Source organism: Perca fluviatilis, chromosome 7, assembly GCF_010015445.1.
Source record: "Perca fluviatilis chromosome 7, GENO_Pfluv_1.0, whole genome shotgun sequence".
NCBI lineage: Eukaryota > Metazoa > Chordata > Actinopteri > Perciformes > Percidae > Perca > Perca fluviatilis.
Genome location: NC_053118.1, coordinates 7,126,797 through 7,146,754, shown reverse-complemented (window position 1 = coordinate 7,146,754; position 19,958 = coordinate 7,126,797). Strand labels below are relative to the sequence as shown.

At 42.1% G+C, this 19,958-nt stretch overlaps 1 protein-coding gene across 6 annotated transcripts in view; it reads right to left on the bottom strand.

The window, feature by feature from the left end:
- Window positions 1–19,958, bottom strand: part of cdk14 (cyclin-dependent kinase 14) — a 253,273-nt gene that overhangs the window by 145,681 nt on the left and 87,634 nt on the right. For all 6 annotated transcript variants that reach the window (XM_039805595.1, XM_039805596.1, XM_039805598.1 and 3 more), the window contains one exon: window positions 14,001–14,063. In XM_039805595.1, coding sequence (XP_039661529.1) covers window positions 14,001–14,063 — 63 coding nt within the window. The remainder of the gene's footprint in view (window positions 1–14,000; window positions 14,064–19,958) is intronic.

Sequence of the window (19,958 nt, the reverse complement as noted above, 5' to 3'; positions counted from 1 at the left end):
TGTGTTAACCCTCGGATGCACAACATATATATTCAAAACCTTTTGATGCACAACACGGGTCAAAAATGACCCATGTTCATTTTCAATGGTATTTGATACAGAGATTGTTTTATTATGTAATATCTCTTTTAAATTAAATTACCTCATCACCCAGAAATTTAAGAATTTATATGCATAATGCATTGTAACTCGCGTAACAGGTATAATATTACCAACATTTTATTAGTAATGCATTATATTACTGCGTTACAGCAAAAAGGAATACGTTGCTGTAAAGGCGTTCCTTTTGTAACGCGTTACTCCCATCACAGTTAATTGGTAAATTAACCTCGATCTCGATTGCGGCTACCCCGTTAAGTAAATGAACGTGATCGACTAGGATACTGACGTTTAAAATGCATGCTCCGCTCACATGCTGCTGTGTGCGCCCCGTGCCCGAGCCTTTGAAAACTTTCCGGAATGTTGCAGTTGCAGTCCAGAGTAGAAAGAAGAAAAAAAAGTACTTTAAAGAAAGCAATGGGATGATTTCACAGGCAAATGTAATATTCATTCATAAATAAAAATAAATAAAAAAATCACTCATGAAAATGCATGAATGCACTTTTGCTGACACGTCAATTTACATTTCTTACCGGAGAAATGAACCACAGCTCATCCACCTGCCTACAGAGTTCAGCAACCCAAACTGCTTTTAACATATGCATACTGCACAAAGTGTATCTGCTGCTGTCGGTATGAGCTTTCAAAGATGCAACAAAATGCTAATATGTATTCAAAGTCAGAGTTACATCAAACTTGTTTTGTTTTCCTCCTGAGAGCTGGCAGTCCCCCCACGCAGACGTGTCAATCAACAAGTAATGAGGTGTGTACAAAACAGCGTTCAATTTCTTTTCTTTTTTTCTCTCCAATGCCAGCGCTCCCCTCTCATTTCTCTGCTCTCGCTGATACTATAGTCCCGGCCAATTAAGCTGATTGAAGCGCCGTGAAGCCCAATCAGAGCCGGGCCCGGTCTGGCATCTGGAGTCACCGGGGTCAACACTTTCCTATTCCTGCACTCTGCTGGTTAGAGATGAAGTGCGGCGCGGAGAATTAGCATGGGAAATGTGCTTACTCATGTATATCAAATGCACTTTTGAAAAGCCTTCGCCTTGTTAGGGGTGCAACTGCACGCTAATAAAAGAAAAAATCTCTTTTATTCTCTTCAGTCAGCTCTTCAACTCAAACATCAACCCTTTCTTAAAAGAAGCTGTTTTTCTTTCTCTCGGTTCCATTTGCATGCATCAGCACTTCACAGGAAAAGTGAAGTGCTGAGAGGCTATTCGCACACCGTTTAGACAATAATAATGCTGTATGCTGTTCTCAAGATGGCCAATTTTCAGGTAAACTATGTAAATTTAAACAAAAAGGGGTCTCTCAATGTTTTTTTTAAAATTTTTTTTTTTTTTTTTTTTAAAAAAAAGCCCCCCCCCCCCCCCCCCCCCCCCCCACTAAAAAAAAAAAAAAAAGGGATCTGTGAAAAAAAAAAAAAAAAAAAAAAAAACCCCCCCCCCCCCCCCCCCTTCCCCCCGGGAGAGGAAATAAAGACAAAATTGAGAGGAAAGTCAGATTCATCTACCAGTACTTATAGAGCTGGCTCAGGTTTGCCTTGAACCAGCTCTTAGTTATGCTGCTATAGTTTTATTATTTTTTTAGTTTTAGACTGCCGGGGGACTTCCTATGACACACTGAGCCCCTTTCTCTTACCATCTGTGTGCAGTCATGTCCCATTAATACTTATTACTAACTTAGCTCTGAGGAGCTTATTCCCCGGAGTAGGGCTGGGCAATATATTGATATTATATCAACATCGATATATGAGGCTAGATTTCATCTTAAATTTGCATATTGTAATACTGACACAAGTGTTTTCATTTCCTGGTTTAAAAGGCTGCATTAAAGTAAAGTGATGTCATTCTCTAAACTTAAGAGACTAACTTGCAATTTTATTATTTGCCTTAACCACTTAGTCATTATATCCACATTACTGGTGATTATTTATCAAAACTCTCATTGTAATACTTTGTGAAAGCACCGATAGTCAACACTAGAATAACGCTGCAATGTCCACATCGACGTATTTGGTCAAAAATAGTGATATCCTATTTTTTCCATATCGCCCAGTTGTACCCCAGAGTCCTTATGTTTTCTCGCCCAACAGATTTCCTCGGATTGTGGCCGCACCTGGATCGTGGTTGCAGCTTCTGCTGTGGTCCTGCTCGCCGCCCTGCTACGCCCTGCACTTCTACAACTATTATTTCTAGTCATAGTTATATTATCTTTATTGTTACTACAATTGCCACAATACCCACTGCTATAATTATTATGAATCATATTTCTTTATATCTGTATATCTGCATCAGTGTCTCGTGTCCCAACCAGCAGCAACAGATGGCCGCCCACCAAGAGCCTCGTTCTGTCTGAGGTTTCTGCCTAAAAGTAAGTTTAAAAAAAAAATAAAAAATTCGAAAACGTGAATGTGGATGTAGTTCAGTTTAAAAGCACGAGTCGGATTCTGAAATGTCACACACACACACACACACACACACACACACACACACACACACACACACACACACACACACACACACACACACACACACACACACAATAAAACAAGTTGATGATACACATCTTGAATCGGAATGTATTTCAATTCTCATTGAAGAAAAACCACTGCAGAGTCTCTAGTGTGTGTGTGTGTGTGTGTGTGTGTGTTGTGTGTGTGTAATTTGCGTGCGTGAGAGAGAGTGTTTAATCATGATGCATTTTTTAGTTCATAACCGCGGGAGAAATAAACCGTGTGATCGTCTTTCATCCATCCATTAACATAATCCATCACCTGAGGAGTGACCCTACCGCATGAACAAAAATCCATCATCAGCACCATAACACGCGGCGCGGCGTTTTTCTAATGATGAAATACGTATTGCCGTCATTACCCTAGGCAAGCAGAGCTCTGGATCAAGATAAGCATTATGAAAAACTGTGTGGATTGGACCTGCTCTGTGTTATCTGTCCGTGGAATGTAGTGGAATTTGGCTCTGTAGTCTGATACTCAATGTGCAACTAAGCCTGAGGCAATGTATCAAAGTGACAGCAGCACAGGGAGCTTCTTATAGTTTCACTAGGACACAAACACAGTAAAAAGCACAGAACACAGGAGGTGTGTTCCATATTAATGTGATGTTAATATGGAACACACTACAAGCTAATAAGCTTCAGGATACTCAGGCATGAAGACTGACTGATTTGGGACAAGAAAAAACAAGTCGAAAAGTCTTAATCCCAGCAGCAATACATAAAGAAAAAAAAATCAGAGGACATACTTACTAAAATGTTTGCCTTATTAGTAATGTAAATATAAAGTGTATCCTCGGGAAGCACATGCTCAGTAAACTGAATGACTCGGCGTTGAAATTTCTTACGTTCAAGTCAGTATGAAACTGGCTTGTAGCGGTACACACAATTCGCGGTTTGTTATTGCCTCTGTTTTGGGTGCCGGTTTATTCGTTCATTGGCCATTATTACAGTATATAGTCGCATGTATGCAGCGATAAACACTTTATGGTATTATTTATCACTCTGGCTCGGTCGGAATCTGCAGAGGGAGGCCGCCTAAATGCTGCGGGGGAGACGTGGAAGGTGATCCGCTCTGTTTTAGTTTCTTTGAATTAATCGATACATTAGGGCGATGCTGTCATGAATTAAATGTTTGACGTTTTTTCACAGACCAGTCCACACAGCATTCCAGAAATGGGAGAAAAACGTGCTCTGATTGATTGGCATTTCTTTAAACCAATCACAATCGTCTTGGGCGGCGCTAAACGCCAGACGGAGCTATGGTGCCTCTACAAAATAGCCTCGGGAAGGAACTTGTTTTGGTAGAACATGTGAACATTCAAAAGTTGTTTCAGTCGTGCGAGAGAAAACTCAGATTGGACAGATAGTCTAGCTAGCTGTCTGGATTTACCCTGCAGAGATCTGAGGAGCAGTTAACCACAGTCCTCAGAAATCCACCGGAGGTTAGAACGCCAACACAAAGAAAGAGGAAGGTGACAGACATCTGGCTAAAAATGAGGGACATCCGGCGGCACCGGAGCAATCCCCCAAATGAATCATCGTGAGTATAGACTCTAACCTGACAATGACCTCTTGTGGCTGTGCTATTTGTGACTGTTATTTCGAAGAAGCAAAGGCCGATGTAGCATGACGTTAGCATAAGACAGAGGTCACGCTGGATGCTTGGGCCTACAAAGCATGAGACTTTGACGTGGGAGACTGTTTCCCACCAATGTTTAACGATGACTATGACTGAGCTGTGGCTCAGGTGGTAGAGCGGTCTCCTACCAATCCGAAGGTCGGTTGTTTGATCTCTGGCCCTGCAGTCCCATGTCAAAGTGTCCTTGGGCAAGACACTGAACCCCGACCTTCCTCCGCAGAGCTGGGGGAGGAAGGTCTGGCAACGCAAGACTATTTATAGGTAAACTGGGTCATTTAAGGCATTGGAATATTTTTTTCTGTGGTGAGGACAGTCTACTGACAGGCCGAGAGACTGATCAACATCGGCAATGTTCAAACTGTATCAATAATACATTTTATATAATAATACACAGTTCAGACCATCATAGTACAGGTGAATCCAACATTGACAAGAACTCATAACACAAACATTTGGCTTCGTTGACAAATGTCTAAAGCGGTGTTTTTGCTGAAATGGATAAAAGTGGTGAAATCAGTGAGGGAGCGCTAAAATGTAAGTGTTAAATGGAGTGAAAAGGGTCTACCATCTGCCAGAATTGCAAAGAGCCCTTATCATTTCCACTAAGCATCTGTACTGTGTTGTCCTTAATGGGCTGAATCAAGAGACACTGGCCACTGAGGAATATAAAGTTCCTGATATGCCCAGAATTGTCTTTGGCTGATGTTTTAATGAGCAGCTGTGTAGTTCTGCTAAATATAGGACAACCGAAACACCAAAGACCAGAAAACAAGGACAAAGTGTCTTTGATGTCACTCCATCATTTCTACAGACATGTTTTGAAGTCTGAATTTGTTTCCTGCTTGTTGGTATATTGGCTCACTCACTGAAGCCACAAAAGAAATCTATATTTGGTCAAAGAAGGGTGTGGACGCGCAAGGAGTAACCACTCCAGCTGACTGTGATAGGATGAGAGACCTGTCAATCAATCCAACATTCTTCTCTTCAAAGATTATTTTTTGGGGCATTTTAGTCATTTATTTTTATAGGACAGCTGAAGATAGTATCAGTACAGGAATTTCACCTTCTCATTCATGAATATATTTAACATAAGGGTTGAAACTGAAAACAAGTTCTTATATTTTAGCGATTCCTCAATATACCCACCTTTTTTTTTCTTTGATAACTCTGCAAACTCTTGGTGTTCTCTCAATGACCTTCATGAGGTAGTCACTATGAAAAGGTTTTACCTTAACAGGTGTGCTTTGTCAGGGTTAATTAGTGGAAGTTTTTCCCTTATTAATAAAAAAAAGGGTGGCTACTTTGAGGAATCTAAAATATAAGACATGTTTTCAGTTATTTCACACCTTTTGTTAAGTACATAATTCCATATGTGTTCATTCATATTTTGATGCCTTCAGTGAGAATCTACAATGTAAATAGTCATGAAAATAAAAAGGAAACGCATTGAATGAGGTGTGTCCAAACTTTTGGCCTGTACTGTGTGTGTGTATATATATATATATATATATATTTTTTTTTTTTTTAACCTTTATTTATCCAGGTAAGTCGATTAACAACAATTTTTCATTTGCAACGACAACCTGTCACATTCACACAGTTCCACACTGATACCTGGAAGCTGCCCAGTACAACCCCAGTCTGATCTGCTGGCCACTGAGCAGCTCCACTGGAGCGGTTGGGGTTAAGGGCCTTGCTCAAGGGCACCTCAGTGGTGGTAATGAGGGAGGGGACAAGTGCTGCTCTTTCACTTTCCCCACCCAGATTTTATCCTGCCGGTCTGGGGATTGAACCAGTGACCTCTCGGTCCCTTCTTTAACATTTAGGCCACCACTGCCCCAATGAAAAGGGAGAGAGAGGGGCAATGACACGCAGCAAAGGGCCGCAGGTTGGAGTTGAACCTGCGACCGCTGCGTTGAGGAGTGAACCTATATATCTGGGCGTGTGCTCTAACAGGCGCCCCAAAAAAATTCTCTTTAAGCCTTAACATAGATTCTAGAAACCACCACTAAGACAACATCAGTTCAATGAGAAACTAAATATATCCTCTATGCTGCGTCTTCCTCAGACTTTATAAGAGACCTTTGTTGTGGCAAAAATGTGGATGTTGTTCTCAAGTTGTTCCATGAGTGCTTCTTCCGTTTCGCAGTAGATGCACAAGAACCTCAGACACGTTCCATTATAGCCCGGTGTGCGAGTTGTGATGTTTCACCTCAGGCAGAGAGACAAGGACAGACAATGGCACAAATATAATTTCCATGTCTCCTATATGGCAAATGTTAAAGCAGCGATTCTGGATTTTTGACCGCTTAAAGGAATACGCCACCGTTTGTTGAAATAGGGCTTATCGCGGTCTACCCTGGCTGTAGATAGGTGGGCCAACGCATTTTTTGTCTCAGTGCAAGTAATTAGGTTGTTTTTTTCTCTTTTGTTGTCTCACTTTTACTCACAACATGCTAAACGGCAACATAGGATTCCATTCACTACGCTAAGCTAACTAGCGGCGGAGCTGCCGGTGTTGCATCGGACTAAAACAATGCATGCAACAAAAAATGCATTGGCCCACCTATCTACAGCTAGGGGAGACCGTGATAAGCCCTATTTCAACAAACGGTGGCGTATCCCTTTAAAATAAAGCAGCGCCTGCTTATTGATGAATCACGCACGAATTGGGATTACATGGGATTACATTTCACTGGAATTGTAGAATTGTGGAATTTCATGTGACAAATAAAATGATTGAGCACATGTTGCATAATGTCTATGGGTTGTGATCAATTATAATCTAACTATCCAGAATTCGCAAGAAGAACGTTATGATTACAGAAATGTATAAATAAAATAAATGGGAGTACTTTTTTCATGTTCTTATTCCATTAATTCTCTCACAGCCCCCTCTGATCTATCTTATAACTGTGCAGTGGTTCCCACCAGTGTTAACCAGAGGGTTAAGCAGCCTAAATGTGTTGATGAAAACATTGTCCAGGCTGCTTAACCCTCCTGTTGTCCTTGGGTCAAGTCTGACCTCTTTTCAAAGTTGTCTATATCAGAAATGTGGGTTAAAAATAATATGGATGGTTCCATGCAACGCTCTTCGCAAGTACAATCAAAATTACAAAAAAGGGACAAAAGCACCAAAAACATTGACAAAAAGCAACAAAAGGCATTGAAAGCCTTGAAAGCAGAAAAACACTTTGAAAAAAGTGTCAAACAAGGTGATAAAAACGTTTAAAAAAGCGACAAAAATGTGTCGAAGAAACGTGAAAAAGTGTTGATTTTTACTTTTAACCCGGGAGATCAACCCAAGGGTTAACAGTTGAGTTTATGTCTGACTTTTATTATTTACATCCTGCAGAGTGTTTAGGTGTGGTCCCTATCAACATATGAACACAGAGACTGATAATCACCTAAACAGAAATACCTGGTAAATATAACTTGGTCGTACCATAATTTTCTGATTTAAGTTGATTGTATTAATTGACTTACTCTATGGTTTGTTTTTTGAGTTTGCCTTAAACTAAACTAAAAAGTCAAGACAAAGTGACTGAACACGGCATAAACAACTACATGTCACTCATTTGGGTTTTGGTCTATAAAAGGTATCCCTGGGTGTGTCCTCAAAGTTGTGACTGAAGAATGTATATATTAGGTTTTCAAATGAGGGGGCCCCCAAAATATTTTACAGAGCTGTTTACAAGGGCTGGTACGATAGGCTTTTGTCCTGATTCGATTCTTTCCCGATACATGGGTGCTGATTGGATTTGGACTGCCATTTTCATTCATTGCGACTCTAGAAGTATTGTGATTCGATAGTATTGAGTAAGATATATAATGTTTTTCATTGACTATTTACATTGTAGATATCTCACTGAAGGCATCGAAAACTACTGAAAACATGTCTTATATTTTAGATACCTCAAAGTAGTCACCCTTTGCTTTTTTTGATAACTCTGCAAACCCTTGGTGTTCTCTCAATGAGCTTCATGAGGTAGTCACCTGAAATGGTTTTACCTTCACAGGTGTGCTTTGTCCGGGTTAATTAGTGGATTTCCCTTATTAATAAAAAAGCAAAGGGTGGCTACTTTGAAGAATCGAAAATATAAGACATGTTTTCAGTTATTTCACACTTTTTTGTTAAGTACATAATTCCATATGTGTTCGTTCATAGTTTTGATGCCTTCAGTGAGAATCTACAATGTAAATAGTCATGAAAATAAAAAGGAAACGCATTGAATGAGAAGGTGTGTCCAAACTTTTGGCCTGTACTGTATTTAGGTAAAATCATTGGTGAAATAAAATATAAAAAAATAATTTGATTCTGGGGAAAAGAATCGATTTTAAAAACCGTCACAAAAAAAAAAATCACGATACACGAGTCGATATTTTCCCCCCACAGTTAATGCTTGTGCGCAGTCATCGGCATGGAGTGCTCTCAGGTGTTGCACAAGTACAGTACAGTTTGTTTAAGTGCAGATCAGCTGCGTGTCAGAGTCTGTGATGACCTGTCCTTAATCTTGAGATGACACTGATGAGCAATGTGCTGTCAGTAGCTTCCCTTGTAATGCAATTGTAAGAGCTGTTATTTGGCTTGTACACATGGTTTGTGGGTGTCAATTTCCCTATTGATCTGTGGAGATGTCATCGAGACACAGCCGTTCAGCTGACTACATATAATCTAATAAGAGGAGCACTTCGGCAGCAGTCTGCATGAGCTCATACTACTGGACTTTCAGTTGCAGCAGCGCTGCTGACAAACTGCAACACAAGTTTCCAATAGATTTTTACACTGGATCCACAGAGAGAGAGAGAGAGAGAGAGAGAGAGAGAGAGAGAGAGAGAGAGAGACCGACAGACACACACACAAACACACACACACACACACACACACACAAACAGACCCACAAACACAGAGAGACCCGCACACACGCGTGCACACTCACACACACACACACACACACACACACACACACACACAGTCCAACAAATACAGAGACACACATACACACACAGACACACAGACACACACACACACACAGACCCACAAACACAGAGAGACCCGCACACACACGCGTGCGTACACACACACACACACACACACACACACACACACACACACACACACACACACACGCACAGTCCAACAAATACAGAGACCCCCATACACACACAGACACACACACACACACCCCTCTCTGGTTCTTGACCAATAATTACATTAGCAGTGAGTGTGTGTGTCTCTAAACGTTAATTTGATCTAGCAGCAGTGGAGGTTCTAATAGCTTCTGTGTTTCCGATTAGTAAATAGGAGGATGGTTGAGTGACTGCACTTCCTCACAGTCACTCATGAAACACACTAATAACAGACATTAACCTCCTCCACAGTGCTTGTGTTTGGGTCCAAACTGGCTGGTTGCATCAAGTCACTGACACACCCACAGTTTCTCTCCGAGGGAGATGAGAAGATTGACATGGATCTGGTGTCAGAGAGTCAGTACTGGTATCAGTACAGAGCTGGACGCTGGCTAGCCTATATCTACGACGTTTCATTTCAGCGATTGTTCAGTCAATGCCGGAAATTCGGCCGGATGTCCGTCCCCTTCCTCTTCCTTTGTGTTGGTGTTCTAAACTCCGGTGGATTTCTGAGGACTATGGTTAACTGCTCCTCAGATCTCTGCAGGGTAAATCCAGACAGCTAGCTAGACTATCTGTCCAATCTGAGTTTTCTGTTGCACGACTGAAACAACTTTTCAACGTACACGTGTACCACCAAAACAAGTTCCTTCCCGAGGCTATTTTGCAGAGGCACCGCGGCTCTGTCCGGCGCTCAGCGCCACCCGAGACGGTTGTGATTGGTTTAAAGAAATGCCAATAAACCAGAGCACGTTTTTCTCCCATTCAGGAATGCTGTGTGGACTAGCCAGACCTTCCTCTGAAGAGCTGTGGAGGAAGGTCTGGCTATGCGAGACTAGACGCTGGTTAACCTAGCGTACCATAATGACTGGAAGCAGGGGAATCTAAGCAAAAAAGCTCTGAAGCTCAGTAATTGACATGCATCTTTTGTGATTAATCCGTTCTGTAATTTGTGGTCAATAAAAGTCTATCTACTCTAATCTAATAATGGTCTCAAAGACTCAATCAGAGTTAAGAGGTTTTGATACTAATGCATGAGACCTTCCGCTTTCAAAAACACGATCGGACTCTCTTGGTGGCCATTATACTGGGCTTGTTTCCCTGTCAGCTGCCAGGCCTCATTAGACCTCCTCCCTGATGTCTACTCCCACAATGCACTTTGTTTAACTTGCCAGTGCACTGTCATCACATTAGGTTTACGCCACCCTGCCCTGCACAGAGCGCTTTAACCGCGGTCGCAACCCGTTCTCTAACGCATGGTCAGTGTCTCTCAGCGTCAGATACTGATGCAAAAGCAGCAGCTCCACCGCGGCGCTGTAAAATGACCTAGTATTAAGAGAGACAACGGTAGAGAGTAGTATGAAAGACCGAGAATCCTCGTAAGGAGGCAGGTTAGGGTGGAGGGGGAGGAGGAGGGGGGGTGGATGGGTCAAACACTGACTTTCACCCAGGAGACCGGGGATCATGTCCCGTTCTTGTCCCTCGTGTCACTGAAACGTACATCTTGTAACCCCACCCACCATCATTTCCTAAACATAAAAAACAAAATGCCCGAGCATATACAGTATGATGCCATGTACATTATAGGCACAGTACACTACATTTAAATCTCATGTCAAATGAAATTCAATGCACACTTTGACATATGACAAGAGATAACCAAAAGCTCCAATATTAAAGTCCAACTATACCAAAAGAATAAAAGACGCCATTCCTCATTGGGGCGGATTAATACAACCATTGTTATTCATGCTGGGTAGTTCCAGTGCAGCCTGCATTACATGACTGCACAGCAACAAAGCCATAGGCCCTATCACCCGATTAGAAACCACGACTCGGGCCGCTCACCGATAAATCACAGAATCAGCGGGAGCCAAGCAACACCTCGCTCCGCTCTCTCGGAATAATCCTAAATTATTCATTTAAATCTCAGCGAGGCTGCTGTCAGCAGGTGAAACGCTCATTACTTATGTAAATCCTCAGTGGCGAAAAGGTGCGAGCTGTTACATAACAGATGCAGCCTGAACTGTCGCATCCCAACACCCCCCCCAACACCGCCGCCGACACATGGCCTCATTCACTCCATCATCATTTGTTTCTACCTGTTCGTTGATGTTACCGACGCCGAAACAGGACACATATCGCCGGGTGTTCACTCATGTCACGTTACAGAGGAGAGGAAGAGTCCATCACACCATCAACCAGCTTTACCAACACAGTCGCACAAAAGGGTTGAGTCCAACATGATGGCATGTCATTTAAGCTGGGGTATGAGTACTAGTCATTCCCGAACATTCCTCCTCCCATCGTGTCAAAAAAGCGACCCTTGGTCAGGTGCCTTTGGCGTTTGTTATTGACGCAAAAAGTCTCCTTTAGCGTCATATTTAGACGCGCTTGGTCGGGACTCTTAGCGTCACAAGAACGGGACAGTTAGGTTTAGGAGAAGATGGTGGGTGGGGTTACAACATGTATGCTTCAGTGACACGCAGGACAAGAACGGGACATGATCCCCGGTCTCCTGGGTGAAAGTCCTGTGTTGTTTGACCCATCCACCCCCCCCAACCAACCTCCTTACTCGGACTGTCAGTCCTTCATACTACTCTCTACCGTTGTCTCTCTTAATACTACGTCATCTTACAGCGCCGCGGTGGAGCTGCTGCTCTGCCCGGTGCGTTCCATACAGACGCTGAAGGGGGATTTTTTTTGTCGCCGTGCGACGCTGAGAGACACTGACCAAGCATCAGTATTTTATGGGTTGGGAGTGACAACGGGTTGGCTCATCCACTTCAATCGTCCTCATCATCATTGGGATCCTGATGCCATTAGATAGAGGCAATTACTGTCCTCCCATCTCTGTTAAGCCCTTTGAGATGAGGCTCGCTACAGAAACATGTACTTGAATTTAGGGCAAATACAGTGGCACTCATAAGTTTATGAACCCATGCTAAAGTTGACTAAAAAGAGGAATACAAAAATCATCTTTTGGAAACTGATCTTAATGCCTTAATTATGTTATTTTTATGTTATATTGTTAAATGTTCTTCCTTAAAATACAGGGGGCATAAGTAAGTACACCCCTATGTTAAATTCTCATAGAGGCAGGCAGATGTTTATTTTTAAAGGCCAGTTATTTCATGGATCCAGGATACTATGCATCCTGATAAAGTTCCCTTGGCCTTTGGAATTATCCAATTATCACATACCCTTCACCGTAACTAGAGATTGGCACGGGGTACTTTCCATAAAATCATCTCTCAATGCAAAATCAAACTAGCTATTAGTCTAACTGAAAGTACCCGATGCCAATCTCACATGCAGCATAGAAGGAGGGAAGCTGCTGTTCCTCCCACAATTTATGCTTATAATAACGTCTAATATATTTTTGTATATATATTTTTGGCTTGCTTCTCACCACACCACGCCAGTAAATGAAGTGACAAATGTTTCATATGCTCATAGTATTAATGCTGCAAGCACTTTGTTTTGGGCCCTGCTTGGGTTTGTCGTACAAAGTTTTCCCCTTGGTCTGATGAAAAACTAAACGCGCCCGTGTTGCCAACACACTCTCACTCCCATCGCATAAAAGGCCGACGCTTGGTCAGCGTCTTTGGCGTCGTTATGGACGTTAAAAGTCTCCTTTAGCATCATATCATATCTAAAACGCACTTTATCTAAACACAGTTGGGTTTAAGAAACATGAACACCGGTCTCCTGGGTGAAAGTCATGTGTTGTTTGACCCATCCACCCCCCCCAACCTGCCTCTCTATGCGTAATGTCGGGCTTTCATACTACTCTCTACTGCTGTCTCTCTTAATACTATGTCATTGTCAAGCGCCGCATAGCTGCTGCTCTGCCCGGTGTGTTCTACACACACGCTGAAGTGTGATTTTTGCGTCGTCTCCGACGCTGAGAGACACTGACCAAGCGTCCGTGTTGTAAGAGTTCGGACTAAAAACGGGTTGGTGTTACAGATGAGCCAGTGAGAATGGAACCGAACGAACCGAACAAATGACGAGACCAGCGGTGCCAGACATTTGGGTTTGGGGCCCCCTAAAATGAAGCGATCCTTTTTTTACAAGTTTGTGTGGTGATGAGCTGTGAGCAACTATTTTGTCCTCACGGATTGTGATTGTCTGTATGTGATTGATGTTGGCCTGAAGAGGTCAAACTATCCAATATTCTTGGCGCCCTGGGTTCGAGTCCAACCCGAAAACCCTTTGCTGCATGTCATCCCCCTCGCTCCCCCCCTTTCCTGTCTACGGCTGTCCTATCAATTAAAAGGCCAAAAAGCCTAAAAAATGATCTTAAAAAAAAAGAAACTCCAATATTTTACAGAAGAACAAAGGCAAACTTGTAATCTTGTGACCCTATAGAGGGTCCCGACACCCAGGTTCATAACCATTACAGTAGACCATCACAGGGACTCAAATAGGTTACAAAATATTACAATATGACTCCATTGTTGGTTTCATGGTTACACTGCTGCCCTGTTCTTTCTTTATGTCGTCCATCTCATCTCTTCCTGTTTCTCATCCACACCATATTAGCATTTAAGACAACCTGCTCATTAAACTACATTTCTTGTGACCGGCATAATTATACAAACTGTACCTTCACATTGTCTGGATGGAGACCCCCAGGGTGTTTGTCCATGTACTGACACAGGTCTGTGTGCTGTAAGAGAAAAGCAAAAGAGCACAATATTAATATAGCACCATGAGAAAGTTTTAAAGCTTAACCTCGTAAAATACAGACGCATGGTCTCTCAGAGTCAGACACCGACACAAGAATCCAGCGAATCAGCGTCTGTATGGAACGCACCGGGCAGAGCAGCAGCTCCACCGCGGCGCTGTAAGATGACGTAGTATTAAGAGAGACAACGGTAGAGAGTAGTATGAAAGACGGAGAATCCTCGTGAGGAGACAGGTTGGGTCAAACAACACAGGACTTTCACCCAGGAAGGTTTCAGTGTCACTCGTGTCACTGAAACGTCCATTTTGTAACCCCACCCACCATCGTTTCCTAAACCTAACTGTCCCGTTCTTGTGCTGCATGTAAGTTAAATCGTACGTCCCGACCCAGAGCGTCAAAAAGTGACGCCAATATTCCCGACCAAACACTAAACGTCTAAATAGGGCGCTAAAGGAGACTTTTTGCGTCAATAACAAAACGCCAAAGGCACCTGACCAAGCATCGCTTTTTTTACACCATGGGAGTGAGAATGTGCTGTGTGACATGTGATGGATAAGACAGGATGTCAAAATGGTTCTGTCTGACAATGTTTGTTTGCAATAACTTCCGGATAGAAAACTCCTGCGTCCCTTAAATACAATTTAGCGGCGCTGAGCAAAAGTGGACTACGAACAACTGGATATACTCTTAACAGTTTCTATCAACATGTAGTTGCACTGATGAACACACACCACCTACTCTGCCCCCCCACACACACACACACACACACATCACCATCCCCACCATATTTACTAGCGTAAATACATTAGTCACTGAGTTGGGTACAAGTGCAATTTGCATATTTGCATACCATGTGTTATTATCTATTTATTTAATTTATTCATGTATTTTAATCTTTTTAGCTGTGGGCATCTCAGGTTTGTTTCCAAACAATGTCTCGTTGTATTTGTGTACAATGACAAATAACTTATCTTATCTTATCTTAACTACTTCATCTAAAATGCATGATTGATGCTTTCATATGTCAACACACTGACTAACGTTAGCTTGGAGTGTGACATAACTTGGCACTTGGCCCCCCATGAAATATGATTTGTCCCACCCCAATCCATTGGCCTAGAGTGCTGTCAATCTGACAATTGTGATTTCCATTGGATCAGAGTACTGTCACTTGGCTGCCTGTTCTGCCAATCTTCCCAGCCATTGTATCCACACATCTAATTTGTTTCAATAATTGTCAACTGACAAAAAAAAAAAAAAAAAAAAAAAAAAAAAAAAAAAAAAAAAAAAAAAAAAAAAAAAAAATTAGGACTTTTCTAACAGTGTACATACTTTGGCCATGTACAGCAGAACGTTTCCCAGAGTAATCTAAGGGATGTGGTTTCGGTTTGAGGGTAGTGTTCACCATGTGAGACGTGAGGAGATTTGTTTGAAGCCTGAGCTGCTGTCATCGACTGACTGGTAAGACATCCACGCAGCGATGCCGGCCTGCCGTTCACCTCTGTGTTTTCTTAGCAGATTGGGGATGCAGGACGCAGTGGCTCTGAAATCACACTGATATTTACACTCTCACCAATCTCCCATGTTGCCTGCACCAGCACAGCCTCATCTGCTGAATAATTCAGACACATGCTCCAGCATGGACACGCCTGTCCATCTTACGTTCTCCTGTCTCTCAGTAAATGCATTTCATCACCTCCCCCCCCCCAATTCCCTGTCCGATCTCCCTATGTATTTCACCCTCAGCCTGTCAATCATCATTAGCGTTGAGAGGAGAACAATTTCCTGGTGTATGTGATCGGAAAGCCCTCTGTATGGAAAACAGGCACAGACTGATTACAGCCCTGGAAACGAGATGCTGGATCAACATGAAACCAGTAGTTCCCAGTGGTGGAAGAAGTATTTAGATACTTTACTGCAGTAAAAGTACTAATACCACACTGTAAAAAGACTCCGTTACAATTAAAAGTCCTGCATTGAAAATGTAACTCAAGTAGAAGTATGTAAGCATCATCAGGGAAATGTACTTAAAATATTAAAAGTACTCAAAGCAGAAAAATTCTCACATTTTAGAAAACTGTTACATGGTCCTTCGAGCCGGATTAAAGGGCTGTTGTACAAAGTTTTCCCCAAGGACTGATGAAAAACCAACGTACATGTGTTGCAGACAGCCTTCAAAAACTGAACATACTGAAAAGATAAAATAACTATACGACTAGAGCAGTGGTCCCAGCCATTTTGGTTTGCTATCCCTTTTTACAAGTTGTGAGCTGATGAGCTGATAAGCTGCGAGCAGCGCTGGAAGAAGTATTCAGTTCGTTTACTTAAGAAAAAGTACTAATATCACACCGTAAAAATACTCTGTTACAACTTCAAGTCCTGCATTGAAAAGGTTACTTAAGTAAAAGTGTGTAAGTATCATCAGGAAGATGTACTGACAAGTATTAAAAATAAAGAAAAATCTATTTCTAAATTTAGAAACTGGAAACGAAAAAAAGGGTTGAAAACTTCAGAAAAACTTCAGAAAAGCTTCAAAAACGTGTTTGGACCTGTAGGCCGTTATATTGTTGGCTAGTTTCATTCATAATAAAACATCAGATTTGATAAACATGTGTTTTGTGTGCAGAAATCTTAATGTGTAAAGTAACTAGTAACTAAAGCTGTAACAGATGAATGTAGTGGAGTAAAAAGTCCAATATTTCTCTCTGAAATGTAGCGGAGTAGAAATAGAAAGTGGCATGAAGAGAAAAGACTCAAGTAAAGTACAAGTACCTCAACATTTGTATTTAAGTACAGTACTTGAGTGAATGTACTTAGTTACATTCCACCACTGGTAGTCCCACATTTGCACAGCTTGGAACATAACACTTTAGTCAAATAAATGACCATTAGCCACCAGGCTAAAGTCATAAATGGAAAAGCAAGTAACTGCTTATATTCATATTCAATTGTGTTGCATCCCAATTGAAAGATATACTTATTAAAGCTATAGTGCGTAGTTTCTGTCTCCCCCATGAGGAATTCTAAGTAACGACAACAAAACTGTTGGTGCATCCACATGATACAAGCCTTCTGCGATCACGCACCCCCACCCCACCCCTCCTCCACACAGTTGCTAGTAGCCAAGGAGGACACGGAGGATTAAAAAAAACATGATGGACTCTTCAGAAGAGGTAACTATCTTCACTCGAGTTTCTGCGTGCCAAAGTCGCCGGACGCCACAATCTTCTGAACATAGTCATACTGAGAAATCCAGAGAGAGTTGTGTGGAGCTGGTAGTCTTAATTAGCTTTGAAGCAACTCATTAGGCAATGGATGGAATGTAAACGGACATCCATTAATATCAAAAAGTTACGCACTGGAGGGGGGGTGGGGGTTACCTGACCTTCCCACTCTGCTCTCACTCTTTATTCAAACATGACCTGCAGAGCATCAATTATGTCCTACCAAATCTCCTTCAATAGCTGAACCTTTGACGTGCGTTATGTCTACCAAGAGGGGACATCGCACTGTTTTCAGTCTCATTAACTGAAGGAGCGGTGGAAAGCTGAGTAAGCTCCTTCTGGTTGAGAGATTTGGCCTCGTTCAGCGTTTCAAGATCAAAGATTGACCTGAATATCAATGGGACCATCGATGGTTGTCAGCCAAGTATGCCGAGGGATAACAGAGGATTTGGACTGTTCTGAAAGGTGTAGTTTCACCCTTTTCCACTTCTGTCCAAAAAGCTATCTAGTAGTACAATGTTTAACAATGTGCAATGTATTTTAGCTGCAAAATATGTTTTCATATTAACTAGTAAAGATATCCCAAAGTTGTATTGCCACCAACAAATCAATAGTATACTTTTGACTTTCAGTGATTTGGATATTAAAAGACTCTTCATCTCAAGAGAAGAGACCATATAAAAGGTTTGTGGACACACTGTGGACTAGTTTCTAGTGTTATTATCACAGACTACAGATAAAAATGGATGCAGCGATCGTGATGTCATCCAGATATTTCCGTGGGGATGAATTGACGCTGAGTCTGGGCTTGTTATTTGCCATGTACCGGGCAGTTACACAGAGTTTCTGCAGGTTTAACCAAGTCAAATGTAAGACTTTTTAAGGTCATTATGACTGAAATGTAATACCTTTACCGCAACAATCAATTTTCAGTTTCAGTTTTTTCAAGCCAAGTATCACCTAACTTGCATGTCCCCAAAGCTGAAGAATAAAATCTGTTATGTCTTTAGTACATTTCGAAAGAGACTGGTTGGTCTCATTTGTAGTCATAATACAGCAAAATTATATTTGGACTAGTGAAAGAAAGAACTACAACACCAAGGAATAAAAAAAAACATATGTGTTTTTATTTAGAAACGTAAGACTTTTTAAGACACAGTGGAAACCCTGTTCTGGCTGCCATCCTATGATGGAAAAAGCTCAGGCTGCTTTAACATTCTCCTAGTGGCCTATAAAGCAACAGTATGCCAATCAAAATATCCACAGCTCGTCTTTCTGTGGGCAGAGTCTTAAAAACTGAAACTCAATCGGCAAGCAGACACAGAGGTCAAAACAATCAAGCTAAATAAACACACAAGCACTGACCTTTTGTTCCCTTTTTTTGGAACAAATAGATTCTCAAACTTATTTCAGACCTCTACCCTCCGCCTAGTCTCGCATTGCCAGCTCTATCTCCACAGCGCTGTGCAGTAAGGTCTGTCTACTCCACAATATATTCTAGGATAGAAGAGATGCAATGGTGGCTCTGCTAAATAGTCTCTGGAAGGAACTTGTTTTGGTGGAACGTTTGCACTCCGCAAAATACAATATTAAACGAAGTTAACTGTTGACACAATACAGTAACGTGATCTATTTTAATTAGCTGATACATGGTTAAACCTCATTGGCTCTTACCAGTGTATCTCCGTGTTTACTTCGTCCACACCAATCCCACCAATCGTTCCCAAAACGTCCAGTTAGAGAGGAAATGCCCTAAACATATTCTTTGTAAATCTTTACAACCATTCCCCTAAAGAACCAAGCAGGCCTGTCTTGTTGCACCATCTAAATTTTCTTCAAAACTAGACATTATCAGCGTGTAGCTTGTATTTTAAGAATGGCAACACACAAAGAGAGCAGACATGCTCAGGCTTTATCCTGGAAATGTACTTCCGTTGATCCAGACTACCCTACACCCCAACACATACTCACTACCATAGCGTCAAAAAGCTACGCTTGGTCAGGTACCTTTGGCTTTTGTTATAGACGCAAAAAGTCTCCTTTAGAGACTGGCAGTAGCTCAGTCCGTAGGGACTTTGGTTGGGAACCGGGGGGGTTGCTGGTTCAAGTCCCAGTACGGACCAAAGTACAGAGTGTGGATTGGTAGCTGGAGAGATGCCCGTTCACCTCTTGGGCACTGCCAGGTGCTCTTGAGCAAGGCACCGTACCCCCGCAACCGCTCATGGCGCTGGTCCAGCACTGGCAGCCCACTCACTCTGACATCTCTCCATTTTGTGCATGAATAGGTCCTGACCATGTGTGTGTGTATTTCAGGCCTGTGTGTGTAGTGATTTCTAACAAACAGAGTGTAAATTGTAATTTCCCCACTGGGGATCAATAAACAGTATAAATTAAATTATAAATATTTAGACGCGTTTGGTCGGGACTCTTGGCGTCACTTTTTGGCGCTCTGGGTCGGGACGTACGTTTAACTGACATGTGGCACAAGAACCGGACAGTTAGGTTTAGGAAAAGATGGTGGGTGGGGTTACAAAATGTACGTTTCAGTGACACGCGGGACAAGAACGGGACATGAACCCCGGTCTCCTGGGTGAAAGTCCTGTGTTGTTTGACCCATCCACAACCCCAACCTGCCTCCTTACGCAAAATTTTC